This window comes from Molothrus aeneus, chromosome 7, assembly GCF_037042795.1.
Source record: "Molothrus aeneus isolate 106 chromosome 7, BPBGC_Maene_1.0, whole genome shotgun sequence".
Lineage (NCBI taxonomy): Eukaryota > Metazoa > Chordata > Aves > Passeriformes > Icteridae > Molothrus > Molothrus aeneus.
The window spans coordinates 3661920-3678854 of NC_089652.1; the positions used below are offsets into that span (position 1 = coordinate 3661920).

Below are 16935 nucleotides of genomic sequence, written 5' to 3' on the forward strand. Positions count from 1 at the left end.
CAATACTGTTCTTGGAATGACAGCTCTCACTCCTTCTGCTGCTCATATCTGAAGCAGTTCCTGGTGTGGTAGAACTTCATGGCTTTGCTCTCTGCAGGGGCTGTCCTTGCCCATTACTTTGTACAAGCTGGGTAAAACGTGTCCCACTCATCAGATGCTCTCATGGCAGCTCCCTCCCTTCTGAGAGGTCATTTCAAAGAGTTTGTGCTCTGGCAATTTAAATGTGCTTTGTGCTAAATCATATAATACAAGTGCTGTGTGATTAATAAACTGCATACACTGGAAGAATTGATTCCTCTATAAGCACCTGACATTTATACAGCACTTCTGTCTGGTGAGACAGGGGCTGTTCTTGATGAATAACTCTGTCCTCTTCCAAAGGTGTTCTAATAAGCCACTCCTGCTGCATGAGACCTTTTTAAATGGAAGTGTCAGCTGAGCTGAGTTCAAGCCTCATATTTGATGTCATTAATATGGAATTAGGGGGGGGAAAAAATGAAATGCTGTCCTCACAGGACTCAAGAGCTTTGAAGGAGAGGTCTCTTGTTACCTCTTGTCAAAGTCCTGCATATTCCTCTTTATTAAAACACTGTTTACAAATTAGCCTTCCCTGATTTTCTGGGAATTTGTAATGAATGCAGTCATGACTGACTGGTTCTGAAAAAAATGGATGTGCCCTGACAAGTTTTCACACAGGTATGGTTTCCAGCAATATGCCTGATGCTTCTTTAGAAAACACAGGTATTTCATCTAAGGAAACAGCATCCCTGCAGCTTGTTGAGGCTTGGAGTCCTGGCATATTTGTGACATGCCAGTAAGGTTTCATTGTAAAGCATTCTGATGCTAAATGAAAAATTAAGCAGTTCATGCTGTAGACAAAAAGGATGATAAACATGTTTTGATTATTGAAGTTCAGTGGTGTTGCTGGCACTCCTTACTGGCACTGGTACAGCCACAAAAAAGCTGACTTCCAGCTGGAGTGTGGGCAGTGGGATGGGCTTCTTCAGTCCTGTGTGTGAGTTCCTGTCACTGTTGTCTTTTGATGTTTGTAATTATTGAGCTAAAGTGGGAAATGGCTTCTGTTCCTCATTAGTTCTGCTGTGGTTTTTATCCAGAGCTCCATACTCATTGAGGTGCTCATTAGCAAAGGCTTGTGTAGCTAGGTAGGGCTGCAGGGTGATCCCAACGTTTGCTTTGAAAAGGAACTAAAAGAACACAAGGCAAGTGATCCCTTGGTTATGAGCTTTTAACTTGCAGGAGCCCTCTGTGAACTGATAAAAGTATTTTGTCAAACTGGTCTTGAAAATACCAGGCTTTATCCTCTCTGTGTATTTTCAGTGTGGGGTTTAGATTTGTTGGTTTGGGTTTGGTTGGTGTTTGGGGTTTTTTTCCCTTCTAGCTAGTTCTGAATTTTTTTTTCCTGAAAGAAGCATTTTTCTTCCAGTTTCATTTTATGGGCAATTTTTTTTTTCTTGTTGTTTTCACAGCCAGTAATGTTTTTCCATGTGCATAAAAGGAAACTGACTTGTAGCTACACCCTACCCCAAAGTAAAATTAAGTCGAATTCTCTGGGACTTCATTAGTTATAAAAACAAATCTGTATAATTTTCATTAGCTGTTAGGGTCTAATACCCAGAATTTAATTAAAGCTAATTGAATTATCCCTTTTTTTCTTATTTAAAAGAGATCATAAACAAGGTTAGCAGGCATGAAAACGAAGAGTGTTGTACTGTTTATAATGATTCTGAAGGATTGTCCCCATTTACTACTAGTAGTTATTTTTTTCACTGAAATCAAAATGGTTCTCAAAAAAGGTTCTAGTGTGGATGAACTTAATGTTGAGTTAAACTAATAAATGAAAATAAAAATGAAAATAAATGTGACTCTTCTTGTAGCAACCAGCAGTCACGTTTATCTTCATAGTCATTAAAGAGGCAAATCCAATTAGTTAAAATACAAAATGTGACCTATTCAACTCTGAATATTCTAAACTAATGGGAAATTGCCCCAGCACAACAGCCCTTCCACATGGGACTGTTTTTTACAGTAAGAGCAAATTGTTCCAGGACCAGCTCTTCCATGGCAATTAAATCACAGCATCACTCAAGGAGTCAGTGCTGCAGAGTCCTAAATCTGCTGTGGAGAGAGGAACCCCCTGTAGGGGGGTAGAATATAAGAAAAGAAAGGTAGTGTAGAAAATAATCTTACCCCTAAGGAGCTGCAGCTGGGTTAATGATCAGAAATTAGGAGCAGGCCTGACTTTTCCAGGCCACAGCTGTAAGCAGTGAGCAGAAGAGGGCTGTAAAAGAGTGGGGTGGCTGGGTGAGAAGGGAACTGGAGCCAGTGGCTGCTTTGTGAAGAAGAGAGAGTCAGTGCTCTGAGGAGCAGCTCAGGACAAAACACCAAGGGGGTATGGAACTTTAGTGATCAGGAGACAGCAGCGTGGAACCCCTGTGATGAGATAACAACAACCCCCCAGTGCCTGGGCTGCTCCTGCTTTGCTGAGGGAAGGGATGGGGCACATTGTGCCACTCAGGGACAGGGACAGTGAACTGCCACACAAGAGGGTGACAGGGGACCTTGGCAGCTGCCACACTGTTGCAAGGGCTGGATGGGAAATAGCTGGGAGAAGGCTTGTGGTGCTTCAAGTGAGGAGGAAATAAGGAGTTGTCCCTCCTCTGAGGAAAGAAGAATTTGCCTCTATGCAGAGCATCTGCTGAGTTTGCAGAGAGAGGTGGTGAGTTTGGACCAGTTTTAGTTATCTCCTGTTCCAGAAGCCCTTTAGTTTTCTCAGCTCATGACAGCTTTCCCTCCTTGCACTCTCAGGAGGGCTCCCAGAAAGCCTTCACCCATGGCTAGCCTGCTGTGCTGGACTCTTCATGGTGATTATAATTAACACAGTAAAATAACGAAGATAATTCCTTCTGAGCCTGGGAGAGTGCTCCTTTTATTGCTTTGTTACCAGTTAATGACACATCAGGAAGGAGAGCAGAGAAGATGGTGTGGTTGTGTGAGCTTGTGATGGCAAACATCAGGATGGCTTTTCAATCTTATTTTCAGGTGTCTGACCTAGTCAGCTGTGCACTTCCTTGCTTTTGGGGCTGAATCTGTGTGCCATGGTTGAGAGATGGATCACAGATGAGCATCTCCCTTCCTTTAAGGGAGGAGATCAAGGCAAATATAAAATAATGCCAAGGTTTCAAATGCAGGACTGGAGAATGTGGAAACTGGCCACAAGTCAAAGCAATCCATCTTCCCAAGTGCTGATTTGGAAACCTGGAAACAAATTACCATTTCTTTTTCAATAATGCTTGGTTGTCACTTGTCTTCTTTCTGAGGCTGGGTAACTTCCTGCATGTTTTCTCTTTATTAAAGGTTAAGCACAGCTTCTTGTATGTTTGTTATTAGGGAATGGTCTGCTGTGCAGGGAATCCATTTGGAGGATTTTGAGGTGAGAAACTTGCAGGTTCCTGGAAAGAGTTCACAATTCATAGAAGCTCTTTCATGCATATTTGTCCTCCTTGACCATTTATGAGTTGTAGATCATCTAGTTCCAGTTATGATAATCCATAGTTCCATTTATTATAACCATTTAACCATTTTATTATAACCATGATAATCTAGTTCTATTTATGATAATCCAGTTCCCTCCCAGCTCAAACAAGAAAATGGCATTGTGTTTAAAAGGGTGTCTTTTTGGTTCACTTGTTTGACCTAAAGATTGAAGTTGCTTGATTAAATTTGAAAGTAAAAGAAGAAATATTTGGTTGAAGGAGTGCAGCTTTTTAGCTTCACCTTCATGTACTGTCCAATTTGTTGGATCTCTCATTAACTGGTAGAATATATGTATGTTTTCATTTATTTAGTAATTTTACTTTTTGGTGACAAATACCTTGGTTAATGGCAGTTGTAAAGGGCAAAATGGGGAAAAACCCCAGTAAAATAGGACAAAAAGGACACTTGCAGTTCTTAACCATACGTATTAAATTCAGGACTTGAGGCAAAAGGAAAAAACGCCTCCAACAACCTTGTGTAAGCCAAGTAGAGATGGTTTTCTGCTCTTAGGGCAGCCGTGGCCGCAGGAAGTAAATTCCCCTTGGGAGGAGGAAGTGCTAAAGGCTGTCAAGGCTCCTGTGTCGGATGTGCTGCGGGCTCCGGCTCTGCCGACAGATGGCCCCAGTGCCTTTCGTGCTTCCCCGGCAGCTGCGGCGCCGAGGAGGAGCCAGGCCGTGCCTCTGCTGCCTTGGCACTACCGCCGAGCCTTGCTGTGAGCGTGAAACGTCCCGAGCCTTGTTTGTTCCGAATGGATAATTCTGCATGCTGCACTAGCTCCTGCCTTTTCAAGAGCTGGATGTAATCCTTCATTGAGAGTTAGATTTCAAAATAAACACATGCCTGTGAATTCTTAATGCTAGGAGCATTTTTCTACCTGCTGTTTGCCTTGTTCTCCTTTTCTCAACAAGAAGTGTCTCCACTTAACATTTCCCCTCTGCTAAGAGGGTCTCTCCTTGTGTCCCCTGGTTCTGGCTTCTTGCTGCAGCCTGGTGATTTTCCTGCTGCATCAAATATACTCAAGGAACTAAATGTGCCAAATTAATTTCAGCATTAGTCAAAGCACATCTTTATGCAGCATGTTGGAATTAGTCATTCCATACTAATAGGTGTAATTTCTTCTGCTCTCTTGTGGAGGGAAGACCTGGAATGGACAGATTTGTGTCTGGGATTTGCTCCTCTGCGCTCCTTACTCTTGTTTAAGAGTTTAGCAAAGCATTTATTAGCTTAGTGATGTTAGTAATTCCATCAATTTGGATAGAATTGTATTATTGTAAAAAATGCCAAGCTGCTTTTTTTAACTCTTTGATCACAGTTATTTGGCTTGACTTGTCATCTCAACCTGGTGTCAGCCTCTGGAAGATCCAGGCAAATGTCAGAGGCACCTGTGGTTGGATTTGATGATCTTGTAGGTCTTTTCCAACCAAAATGATTCTGTGCTTGTGGTTCTGCTTGCAGGAGGGACTTGATAACATGTCTGTTAATGATCTGCCACTTGAAATTTCCTCTTCTGCTTTTTTAAGCTAAGTGTTCACCTGATGGTGGCTGCCTGAAGAGCCTCTGAGGACACAAAAGGCACATTCTCCTGGCTCTGTTTGGTTAACATCTCTCTTGTAATCCTGACTGGCAGCCCCCATCCAGTCACTGCACAGCTCATGACAGCTTTCCCTCCTTGCTGTCACTCTCAGTGCTCCGTGCTGGTTGGAGGGAGCAGGTTCCATTTACAGATGACATGATGACAATATTTATCTTCTGGAAGCAGCAAAACAGCAATTTTCTAATTTTGACATGGGCCTGGATTTAAGTCAGGGTATGTTGTCAGTCCTGGTGTCCACACCAGCAGCATTTCCTTTGATGTTTTACAAATCAATGCTCACATAACTGATGTGAAAAGCTGTGATAGTATCTGATGCCCACACAAATTATTAGCTGTGCTTCCTGCTTTCAAGCAGTACTCCTGAAATGTCAAACCCTTTGCAGTACATGTTTGCAAACTGAACTTTAAATGATAAGCTCAGCTCTCGCTCATTATAGATAATTGTGTGTTCTCTGTGTCGGGAGGGATCTTAATGCTGAGCTGCCTCTGAATAACTGCTCAGGTTTGATCTATGTCTGTTACCTTGCAACCATAAAGAATATGCTGCTGCTACAATCCTTTAATTGCTTTGAAAGGTAACATTTTGCTGGGACATCCAGATTGTGAATATAATGCATGAAATTTATCTCTGATGTGTTAATTTGCTTGATGGTTGTAAAGCCAGCGAGTCTCAGCATTTATATTTCGGTGAGTTTTGAGTTTACAGTTGTTGCTTGCTGGATTTATTTTTGCAGAGCAGTCTGTCTTAATGTTTTTTCTAACTTGAAGAGTAAAGATTAAAGCTGTTTTGTTTTTTCAAAGAGTTTCTTGGTAACAGAATTGGATTAAGTTTGTTTTTATTGTATTTAAAGCTTAATATAATATTCTCTCAGCTTTTCCAAGGCTTGCTGTGAGTAGCACCTTGAAATTCCTTGACTTTCCACTACTTAAAGGCACTGAACTTGGTGTATATCATGGATTAAATTTCTGTCTTTCAGATCTTTTTTTATATTGTATATTGGGCCCTGGCAAGAGCTCCATACCAGTTTGTATATTAATAGTATCTTCATCTGGAATCTCAGTACCCCAGTCTAGGCAAAGTGTCTGCAGTTCTCTTGAAATGCTTTATTTTGCCTAAAATAATAAGAAGTTAGGCCTGCACTGCAGAGATCTCCTTGCCTCAGCTTCCACAGGCACCTTCTCCTCACCTATTTATAGCTGCATCTGGATATGCTCCAATCTTATTACCAGCTTTGCTTTTCAGGGTGTCAAAACCTCTGATTCTCTAATTCTGCCCTTTTGCTTGCTTTGCCTCATCTCTATTCAGCCTCTTTTCCTGAGGCTCTGCATCAGTTTCCACCCTTTCCACACCTCCTTGCTTACAGTGAAAGCTGAGTGTAGCATTTTTCCAAAAAGCAAATTAAAACTATTTTGGTAGATCACTGTCAGGGAAAGTGTCAATGAGATTCAACATAAAGTAGTAATTGCAGTGTTAAATAAAACTCTTTTCCTTTTGTGGAAAACCAATTTCTAGAAGCTTGTCAGGCTTATTAATTTATTTCACCTGTGTTTTCAGACAGTAACTTTGATTAACTTGAAAAAAAATGCATTCTGAAGGACGAGGAATTTCTCAATAAACGTTCCTGACTTTAATCCTTGCAGTTTGACTGTAGTGGACAGATTGCAATTTGTGCAAACTTTTCCATTTATTTTGAATTAACTCTGTTACATGCATAGTTTTTATCTAGAACTATGTATTTGTGTAAAATGTGTGGGTGGTTCTAAATGAACAGCAATGATTAACTGTGATCTCCAGGTCAGTTGAGCTTTTGTTATCCTGACAATATCTACATGGAAGGCTTATAATATAACATTTTTATTGCAGCTGAATTTATAATTGTGTTGTATCTCTGTATTTTCTTCATTACTTTTTCAGAACTCTGTTTTCTTTCCTGTGTAGGGTGACTTAGCAGCTGTGGAGGAGCTGCTGAAAAATGGGGCAGATCCCAATGTCAAAGATAATGCTGGCTGGACACCACTGGTGAGTGTTGAAGGCTTCTTTCTGTCAGCAGTCTTCTGATCACATTTCACTTCATCCCTCCTTTCCTCTCTGATATTTTAGTTCCCTTCACACACACTTAGGTGACAGAGAATTATGCAAAGTGAAGAAGTGATGATAAACAAGGTTAAAAGAATTCATCAGCAGCCACTGACCTGCCCAAGTGTCATTCTCCTTTGCTTGGGGTGTAGGGCAGGCCACGAAGTTGATCAGCTGGTGACTCTGCAAATGCAGACAGTACAGCTGGGCTAACTCAAAAATTATCAATTCAAAACAATGCTTGCATTTAATGGGTTCCTAATGTCCTCAGTGGTTTGGAAATATATCAAGTAGTGGAGTGAAAAAATTGCTCGATTGAATTACAGAAAATAAACAAAAGCTTCTCATCAACCATGACTTCTTCCTCTCCTGCAGAATACTCTTGGTAGCCTGGAATCTGGAGGGGTTTGTTCCCTGTGGTCTGACTTGCACACAGTTGGCCTTTGTTCAGTTCTTCTGGGGGCTTTTTGGCAGTGTTGGGCTGTCACAGACACATTTGATGAAAAATCTTTTTGCTAAGATCTTTTCTCTTATGAAGCTGAGAGGCCTCAGAAGAAACATGTAAACAATAATCTGCTGCTGTAGAATGCAACAGGTGCATCTTGGATTGCTCTCAGGTAGTTGTTTTTAATTAATGGCCAATCACAGTCCAGCTGGCTCGGATTGTCTGGTCAGTCACAAGATTTTATTTCCTCTTCCCCTTTCCTCTTCCCCTTTCCTCTTCCCCTTTCCTCTTCCCCTTTCCTCTTCCCCTTTCCTCTTCCCCTTTCCTCTTCCCCTTTCCTCTTCCCCTTTCCTCTTCCCCTTTCCTCTTCCCCTTTCCTCTTCCCCTTTCCTCTTCCCCTTTCCTCTTCCCCTTTCCTCTTCCCCTTTCCTCTTCCCCTTTCCTCTTCCCCTTTCCTCTTCCCCTTTCCTCTTCCCCTTTCCTCTTCCCCTTTCCTCTTCCCCTTTCCTCTTCTTTTGATGAAATCCTTTTCTTCTATTCTTTAGTATAGTTTTAGTATATAGTTTTCTTTTAATATAATATATATCATAAAATAATAAATCAGCCTTCTGAAACATGGAATCAAGATTCTCATCTCTTCCCTCATCCTAAGACCCCTGCAAACACCACCACATTTGGTGACCCCTAGGGAAGAACATTCCCCCATTGGGTTTCCCGGTCAATTCCCATGAGGAATCTGACACAGCACCTTTGTATCATCTTCCCTGCCCATCTGTGGAGTGCTGCCATGAGAGGAGTCCCCCTGTGGGTTCTGCTTCACCTGAGTCCCTGTCACAATCCGTCCTTACGAATGGGGTTCGTGATGGTTCGTTTGTTTGATCTCAGGGTGCCAAAACAACCGACATGGCACAGAGGATTTGCAGTAACAATCAAAACAAATGCACCTTTATTGAGTGACCACAGCAAAATGTGATAGAGGGATTAAGGGAGACAGAGAGAGAGAGAGAAAGGGGGATATAGCTACCAAACATAGAGATGGAGTTCTTTGGTCCAGTCCAGTCGAGGATCCGCCTGTTACATCAGGGAGATCTCAAAATCTCTAACTCAGAGGTTTTTATTATATAACTCTATTGGAAATGGTAGGGGGGGAAAACAGATACAATAAAGAATAGTTATAACAGGTAGTCAGTGTTCTCAGCAGAGCCATTGTCTTCTTGGTCCAGTGGTCACACCTGCAGGCAAACATCTGGCTTTGGTCAGCTTGCCTCCCCCACACACCTCCCTCGGGTTAGGGGTTTCAGTCCCAGTCCTTGGAAGGAGGAGAGGGGCCTTTTCACCTGGGGGTTCCATGTCTTGGTCTTTGATGGAGAGGCATCTTACATCTCAGTCTGTCTGTCACGGTGTTGTAAAACAGGTGAGGGTCTTCTGTGGGAGACCCCCTGAAACTCAGGAGAAGCCCAGCCAGGCTGAGAGGTAGGACAGCTTCCAAGGCTGTTGTTACAAAAAGCACACAGTGCCCTCTTCTTCTCATTGGTCTCAGTGCAGCATCCAGCAAACACACCTGTGAACAACAGCTTAGCACTGTGCTCAGGTCTCGAGCCCCGTGGCATGTGTAACTTTCTCCTACAGAGGAGACAGGAGGGGGCTTCTCTTCAGTGGTCCTCAAACGAGTATGGTGAGGCAGATGAGGGAAACTTGGGCCAGACTCTCACAGTCCCCCCTGTGGCTTTCCCCCGCAGCACGAGGCGTGTAACCACGGGCACACGGAGGTGGTGGAGCTGCTGCTGCAGCACCGGGCGCTGGTGAACACCACGGGCTACCAGAACGACTCGCCGCTGCACGACGCCGCCAGGAACGGCCACCTGGCCGTGGTGGAGCTGCTGCTGCTGCACGGCGCCTCCCGGCACGCCGTGTGAGTACAGCCAGAGCACTCCTGCCTTTAACCACGGCGGCAGCGCCCGCAGGGGATGGGAGTGAATGGGAAGCGCTGCTAGCGATAAATGTGCTTTGTGTGAAGTGAGGGGGTGGGTGTTAAGTGTGTGCTCTGCTCTGCGTACCAGGTGGGTGTTTCCTTTCCCTTTGGTTTTGTCCTAAGCTTTTCTGAGGATGCCTGAGTCATAGATAGCTGGAGTACTGGAGAGGAAAGTAACAACATATGCTCACCCTAATCTTACACTTTTCTGTTGGCATCTTGTTATAGCTGCTGTCAGCTCTGAGATGCTGAGCTAGATGAGTTTTGAACTGCTACAGCTGGTTTTTGTCTCTTTACTTTTACTACACTACTTGCTAGCAGAAGGCATTTTGCTCCAGTTTCTTCTGTTTTCACAAATGACACAGACACAGGCTGAGATTTGGGAATTTTCATTTTTGCCTTTCTGGATCAAAGCACTAATCCTTGGCACACCTTTTAATTAAAAAAAAAAAGCTAAGTAATATTTTCAGTTGACTCTTCTATACAGTTGTCTCCTGAAGATTTTGGCATTTGTGTATAGGAGGTGCTAAAGAATCTTTCAGTCTATGAGTAACACTGTTAGCATTCCAGTCACTAATATAATTTTAGGGGTTGTACTGTTGTGCCAGGGCCTGTGTGTATAAATTTGAGTCCAGTACAAGTTATCAATAGGGGGGTGTGTGTGTATAGAAACACAACAGGATGAAGTTTCTGTGGCAGCCACGTGAAGAAGCATAAACAAGTTCAGCTTAATCACTTCAGCTCTCAGCATTCACAGTCTTGAAGCTTACAGAATTAAGGTGCTTTGTGGAAGAGCAGAGGGGTTCTCATAAAGTCCTAATCTTGAATATATTAGAGTTTAGAAAACAAGACAAAGCCAAAACAAAGCAACAAGACTTTTGACTCAAGACTTCAGCATGAAAGAGTAGAACAAGGATCAGTTGTTCATCTTCACTTTGTTCTTGAGCAGCAAGGACTGGTGCACCTGGAGAAGCTTCAGAGATTTTCAAGCCCCTTGAATATGAGGAGCTGGTTTTGTGCCACACCACGTGTTTGTCTGGTGTTTGAAAGCACAGCCAGCAGCTTTGCTTTGAGATTGTGGCAGGGTTTCAGCTCTGCTGGCTTTGCACAGCCCAGGTTCCAAATGCCAGCCATGGACTCTGCAGGGCTCCTGTTAGCCTTGGTCTCTGCTGCATGTGCTCACACAAACAGAGGTCAAGCTGAACCTCTTTCAGCTCACCCTACATGAGCAAACATGACTCTGTTGAAGCAGCAGCTTTTTAATCAGGGAAGGGGAGATTTATGTAAACCTTAAGCCCTGCTTTAACTTTTCACTGAATGTAAATAACATTCAGTTAAAATCTCTTGAGAACAAATGTAGCTGCCATTAATCTTTGTGTGATTTGTCTGGCACAAATTCAGTTCTGTCCATCCTTCCTGGAATAACTGAGGCTTCCAGATCTTCTATAGGCTCTCTGGCTGAAATGCCACTGTGTGTGTTGCATGGAAGGGGCTTGGGGTTTCCCCTCCCCTATTTTTACACCCAGCATTAGAGCCACAGAGAAACAGATGTACAAGCCAAGTGTTCAGGCTTGCTCTGCTGACCTCCTCCAAACACTGTCAAGAAACAACAGAAACAAGAGCAGTGTGTCTGAGGCTCCTGAGAATGCCTCCTCCTCCCTTCCCTCCTGTGCCCCCATAGCTTCCAGCAGTGAATGGTGCTGTGATCTTCCCCTGGACCATGACTTTGCAAATCTCACAGGGTGTTTTGCAGTCTCTGCCAGTTGTGGTCCTAATTAAGCAGTGGCTGGATTTGGCTAGGTAAGTGGAACCTTCTTGCATCTAGAAGGTTCAGTTAATTCTTTTTTCCTAGTGGATGCAGGTATCCTTATAATGGAGTCACATCTGACAAGAAGCTTGTTTTTCTTCAGTGACTTTTTTTCCTAGATCTCTCAAAGCAGCTGGCCACAGTTCTGAAAACAGGAGATGAGAACAGGCTGATCACCTAAAATGGTGCAATTACAGTTCATTTCATTATGGCTAGTTATAATTGGTCTCTTTGTACTTAATGCTCACCTTCACATTATTATTTTAGGTTCTTTACAGTAGAAATCGAAGCAGTGATGAGTAGAGCTTGCATCTCCAAGGCTGATTTTCTTGAGGAGTGCCTTAACTTGAGAGGTGTGCAGTGTGTGAGCTAAGGCTACACCAAACCAATTTTGTCAAACGGATAAATTGGTCTAATTTTAGTTCACTTTGTTTTTCTCTTTGGTGTATAAAACCCTTTCTAGTCCTTCTGTAGGCTCTTCAGGCTCACAATGAATTAACTTTCAGCCAAGGAGAGGACTCTCCTTAATGTGGTGGGATAAAGTGATCCTTTATCTCACAGGAGCAGGGAGGAAAGTTTGATTAGTTCACTGTGGTTACGTAAGTGTTTTACTTTAGCTGAACTAAGTAAAATGTGAACATGACAAATGCATTCAAATGTTACTTGGGACACCATGAAATATATAGCATGAAACCTCACAGGAGTGACTGATGTCTTGCTGCTGTCTTAACAGTAGAATTAACTCAGTTTGGTGTCTTAATGTCCCTTGTGTGTTGAAGAGTTAATCTACTGGAACAAAAACAGAGCTTGCATCCAACAGCCTGCTTAGAGCAGTAGTTTGGAAATTTAGCATGCTACTCAGTTGTGCCAGGTGAAATTGATTTTAAAGGTGTGCAGTGATGACTGACAGCAGGTCCAAAGGCAGGTAAGACTCACTGGAGGGATGTAGGATTTATCTGAGAAACCTCAGTGGCTGAGGTACAGCCCTATCCAGAGAGCTGAGACTTTGCCATTTCAGATTTACATGTCAGATATTCACAAACCCATCCAGTGGGCACGTTCCAAGTGCCTTTCAGGCTGGGTTTTTCTCCTTTCATGTTAACTTGTAGTGCATTAAGAAATAGCTCTGTATAACAGGAAGCAGCCACATATCTTTTGGACCAAGCAAGAGCAGATGAGGGCTTCCTTTTTTGCCAGAAATTAATCCTGGGATTTCCTTATTCCTTGGCAAAATTTCTTTTTGGAAATCTCTGAGATTTAATAGTTGTGGCACTTCACTTGTCCACAACTTCACTGAAGTTTTCACTGACTGGGAGAGACACAAACTGCAAATGAAAAATATTATATGGACCAGTGGACCTATTAATTGTCCTACTGGTCCTGTTAATTTTTTTACGTTAATCTCCTACACATAACTAATTTTTATTTTTAGGGCTTTTTTCAACATGCTTGAATTCTTCTTTCTTTACTTCACAGCAAGCCAAGTGATTTGAAAAATTAGATCTGTGCATTTGCAATTTCACAGTACTTCCTAAATGCTTTCACTCAAATGGGCTGTCTTTGCAGTTCTTCATGCACAGTAAGTTTAGCATTAGCAGAAACTGTCATCCTGCTCTGCTTTTTTAGGTGTAGTGGTTGTGAGCCTGACTCTGAACAAACCTGTGGGAATGCTAAGGGGAAGATCATGGTCCTCAATTAGGAATGGCACAGGGACAAAAATGATTATAACCTGCAGTCATTCCAGGAGGCATTAGACCCATGGCACTGATACCATTTTGTCTCCTTATTCTGAGTCAAGAGAGTGCAGGTCTTTGCTGCCCAAGTGCAAGACAGTGTGTTGAAGTTCCTGCTGACAGTAGGTTAATTAAAATCCTGGCTCTGTTTGGATATCTCAGATCTTTCTGGTCTTTCTGGCTACACAGATGAAATTTTCTTCCCTCTGTCAGGTTCAGGAAAGGTTTCTATTTAGCACATTCTCAAAATCCAGGTGCTGCCTGGAGAGCCGGTCAGATTTCCACCTGGGAGTTACTGGGTAATGCACGGAGACCTGGCTGCAGGATTTCCATTCACTGCTGAGCTCTTCTGTGCTGCTGGGGCAAAACTTGGTTTGTGGAGCTGCTTAAAAGTCCTGATTACAAAGAATTACAGAGTATTATGTCATTTCATGGAAAGTCATACTCAGATTTGGGTGAGTTGCTCCTCACTGGGCTCCTCTTTGTTCTCAGCACAGCCATCCTACTCTTGGACTGGATTTGTTCCAGCTGTAACAGCCCCCTACTGATTATTCAGTACCTGGATGACTGGCTAACAGGAGGCTGCTTGCACCCAAGGGTACATCTGACACTGGGATGTTTAAAAACAACTTCCAGACAGGCCACCTGTCTTCTGGTAGAAAGAGGGATGCCTTGGGGACCTTGTATTCCAGCTTAGGCACCTCACTAATTTCTCTCCAGCAGAAGCCATTGTGTCTTCCTGCTGAATGTGGAACTCATCACGTGCACTGGACCCATTCCCAACAATCCCAGATTTGTAGGAGGAGCACACAGAGTTATTGGTATTTCTGAAAACACTGTTTGTGTGTTAGGGTGGCTGTAATTTGCATGTCTAGTTTGGTTTTGAATATTGGATAACAATTCATCTTAGAACAAGGTGGATGATATCCTTTGTTCAGGTGGGTTGGATAAAGATGGATGTGAGCACCATTTCCCTAAAGCTTCTGCTCCCCATTGCCCTGCCTTACTAAAAAAGTGCAAATGTACTTTTCATCCTTTCTCTTTGAAAAGTAAAATACAACACTATCCTACTTGAAAATCTGTTTTTAGGATGTGTTCCTTGTATTGGTTTTTATTATGTAAACCCTCTTTTCTCCTGTTTCAGCTACATTTTCACACTCTCTTCAAGCTCAACAATCTGTTTAGTTGCAAATATTATAAACTCTTAAACCATTTCTTGTGCTGGTGTTCCTTTTTCAGACCTCAGCTCCAAAGTTTGTCACAATTTAACTATGCCACCTTAACATGCAATAAATAGCCTTTAATTCTTCAATGCTGAATAATGATGGGACAGCATGTCACAATATTCTAGTAAGAAGCAACTAAAACAAGCTTAAAACTGTAGGAGAAAATTGTAAATGAATACAGAAGGAGGAGCAGGAGCTTGTATTTGTACAGTTCAATTGGCAAAAAATGTTCTGTATTTAAGTGGGGTGGTCTGTGTCTTTTTCTATGGTGAACATTGCTGAGGGGTTTTTTTCTGTGGTAAACATTGATGAGTTTTTTCCAACAGTCAAGAGCCTTACTGTGCCTTTGGAGGGAAAAGCACTCCCAAATCTGTGCTACTGGCATGCAGGGATTTCCTCCCTCTGCTTAGCTCACAGTGCAGGGTCAGCCAGCTAGTCTAAAGGTGATTTTTGGGGTGTTTGATATATATGTATATATTTCCCCCCTCTCTGGATGCATTGTTCAAAGGAGCTTTATCTTGCAGCAGTTTGAGTTGAATATTGGCCTTATTTAAGGAAAGGGCAAGAGCTACCCTGATGATGCATGACAAAGCAGGAACAGCATGACAATATTTAATGGGCTGCAACTCCCAGGCCTGGGCAGAGATTTAACCAATTATCTTTCAGTCTGCAGAGTTTGTATTATGCCTGCCCTGTGCTCATTAGTAGCACACAAGAGCTTGGGGTTGGTAATAGTGTAAAATACCATCCTGGACTCTTCTGTGGGGGATTTTTGTGGATTGTTGTTTTCCCCAGGGGCTGTGTTAGTGAGCAGGGCTACAGAAGGGTGCTAAGGTCAGACTTATCTTTCAGCTTAGCACTGGCCAAAGCCTCCTAGTTAAGTCAGAGTGGAGACTTAATAATTTGAGCTGCTCTTTGGGCTGGATTGGGTTATGGCCTTAGGTGGAATTCCCTGTAAAGCTTCCTGGATTCCTACTGCACAGAAATGTGTGGCCAAGAGAGAGCTCTTCAAAGCTGCAGTGGTCCTGTGACCTCTTCAAATGTTTCATTGTTTGATGACTAAGCTTGCCAGGTTTCAGACACTGAGTCAGGGCTTTGTTCTCATTACAAGCTTCCCCTCCATAACGAGCTCTTACCTTGCCTTTGGAGAGCCAGAGCTGTGTGAGGTGGGCAGAAGAGGATCAGCTGCAGCAGCCATTATTCTCACAAAGGGCAAAGCAAGCAGAATATTTCCCCAGAGTGCTGGCACAGGCTCCTGTTTGCTAATGGCAATGATACCTGTTCTGCAATTTCAGGCTTTCCTCCCCTCACTACTGTCCTGCAGCAGCAAAGTTGTATGAAGAAGAAATTGAAGCCATGGCTGAGTTTGATGTGTTTATAGCAATCACCTCTGTCTGAGGAGTGCTGAAAGAGGAAATCAGTCTGGAAGCACAACTGATAACTATGAGGTGCCACCTGCAATCAATAGCTTTGAACAAAATTGGCAAACCGACTAAAATCTGACTGAATTGGCTCTAATGTGTTCTGTGGAACAGCACACTGAGGGAAAATGAGATGCACGCTCAGATTTTGGAAGTGCAAGGGAGCTGTGGCTTCCAAGTAGGAAGCAGATAGCTTTTCCCATAAAAGCACTACCACATCAAGCTCCCATGTTTAATACACTATGGAGAGTCTTCTGACATGTCTTTTATGGCAAATGGATGAGCCAAAAATACATTTCTTGGTTCTATGACTGCAATGAAAGATTAAAGCTGAAATTTCTGGGTCTTGCAAATGATATCAAAGTGCATCTTGAGACAGTTTAACAGGGACTGTGGTTTATTTAACTGAACATTCTGCTCTGAGCATCCCTTACTCCTCAGCCGAATGCAACAGCTTGTAATTCAGTATCCATCTGTCTGGGATGCAATTCTTACTTGAAGCTTTGTGCTTTTAGCTGGAATTACATATTAATAAGAAAGTGGGAGGGAAAGCTACCCAGCTAATACGCCTGGTTAGTTAAGAATCAAGTCACATTTTATTTACTTAAACCCATCTGTGCTTGTTTTGCCAGTAATATATTTGGTCTGCGGCCTGTGGACTACGCAGAAAGCAAAAAGATGAAATCTCTGCTAATGTTACCAGTGAAGAATGAATCATTTTCACTTACCCAGCCCTCTGAGGTAAATGGCTGTGTGGGTTTGTTTTTGTGTTTTGCTTTTTAACAGAACAAGAAGCCATGAGTTCTTCCTTTAAATATTGAAGGCTCAGATGTAAGTACAGTACATCACCTCCTTTACAAGGAGATTTAAAATAGGCTGGGAAGCTGTCTTGGACAGTGTTTCTAGGATGTACGTGGAACACTGACAAGCTCTGAAGTTCTGTGTTATAGCTTTATGTGGGAAGACAAAAGATGTTTCTTGTCATGTGGTTCTATTACAGGAAAACGAGCCTGTGGTATTCCTCAAGTATCAGCGCTTGAACTTTGCTGTTGATGTTGTTTTTCTGCATATCTAAATTTGTTCTGCTTTCCAAACTGTCTGCAAA

General features: G+C 42.7%; 1 protein-coding gene across 1 annotated transcript in view; it reads left to right on the top strand.

Moving 5' to 3' along the window:
* BARD1 (BRCA1 associated RING domain 1) overlaps window positions 1-16935 on the top strand; it is a 43136-nt gene that overhangs the window by 13229 nt on the left and 12972 nt on the right. The window contains exons 5-7 of the mRNA XM_066553721.1: window positions 7089-7169; window positions 9411-9583; window positions 16463-16571. Of these exons, the coding sequence (XP_066409818.1) occupies window positions 7089-7169; window positions 9411-9583; window positions 16463-16571 (363 nt within the window). The remainder of the gene's footprint in view (window positions 1-7088; window positions 7170-9410; window positions 9584-16462; window positions 16572-16935) is intronic.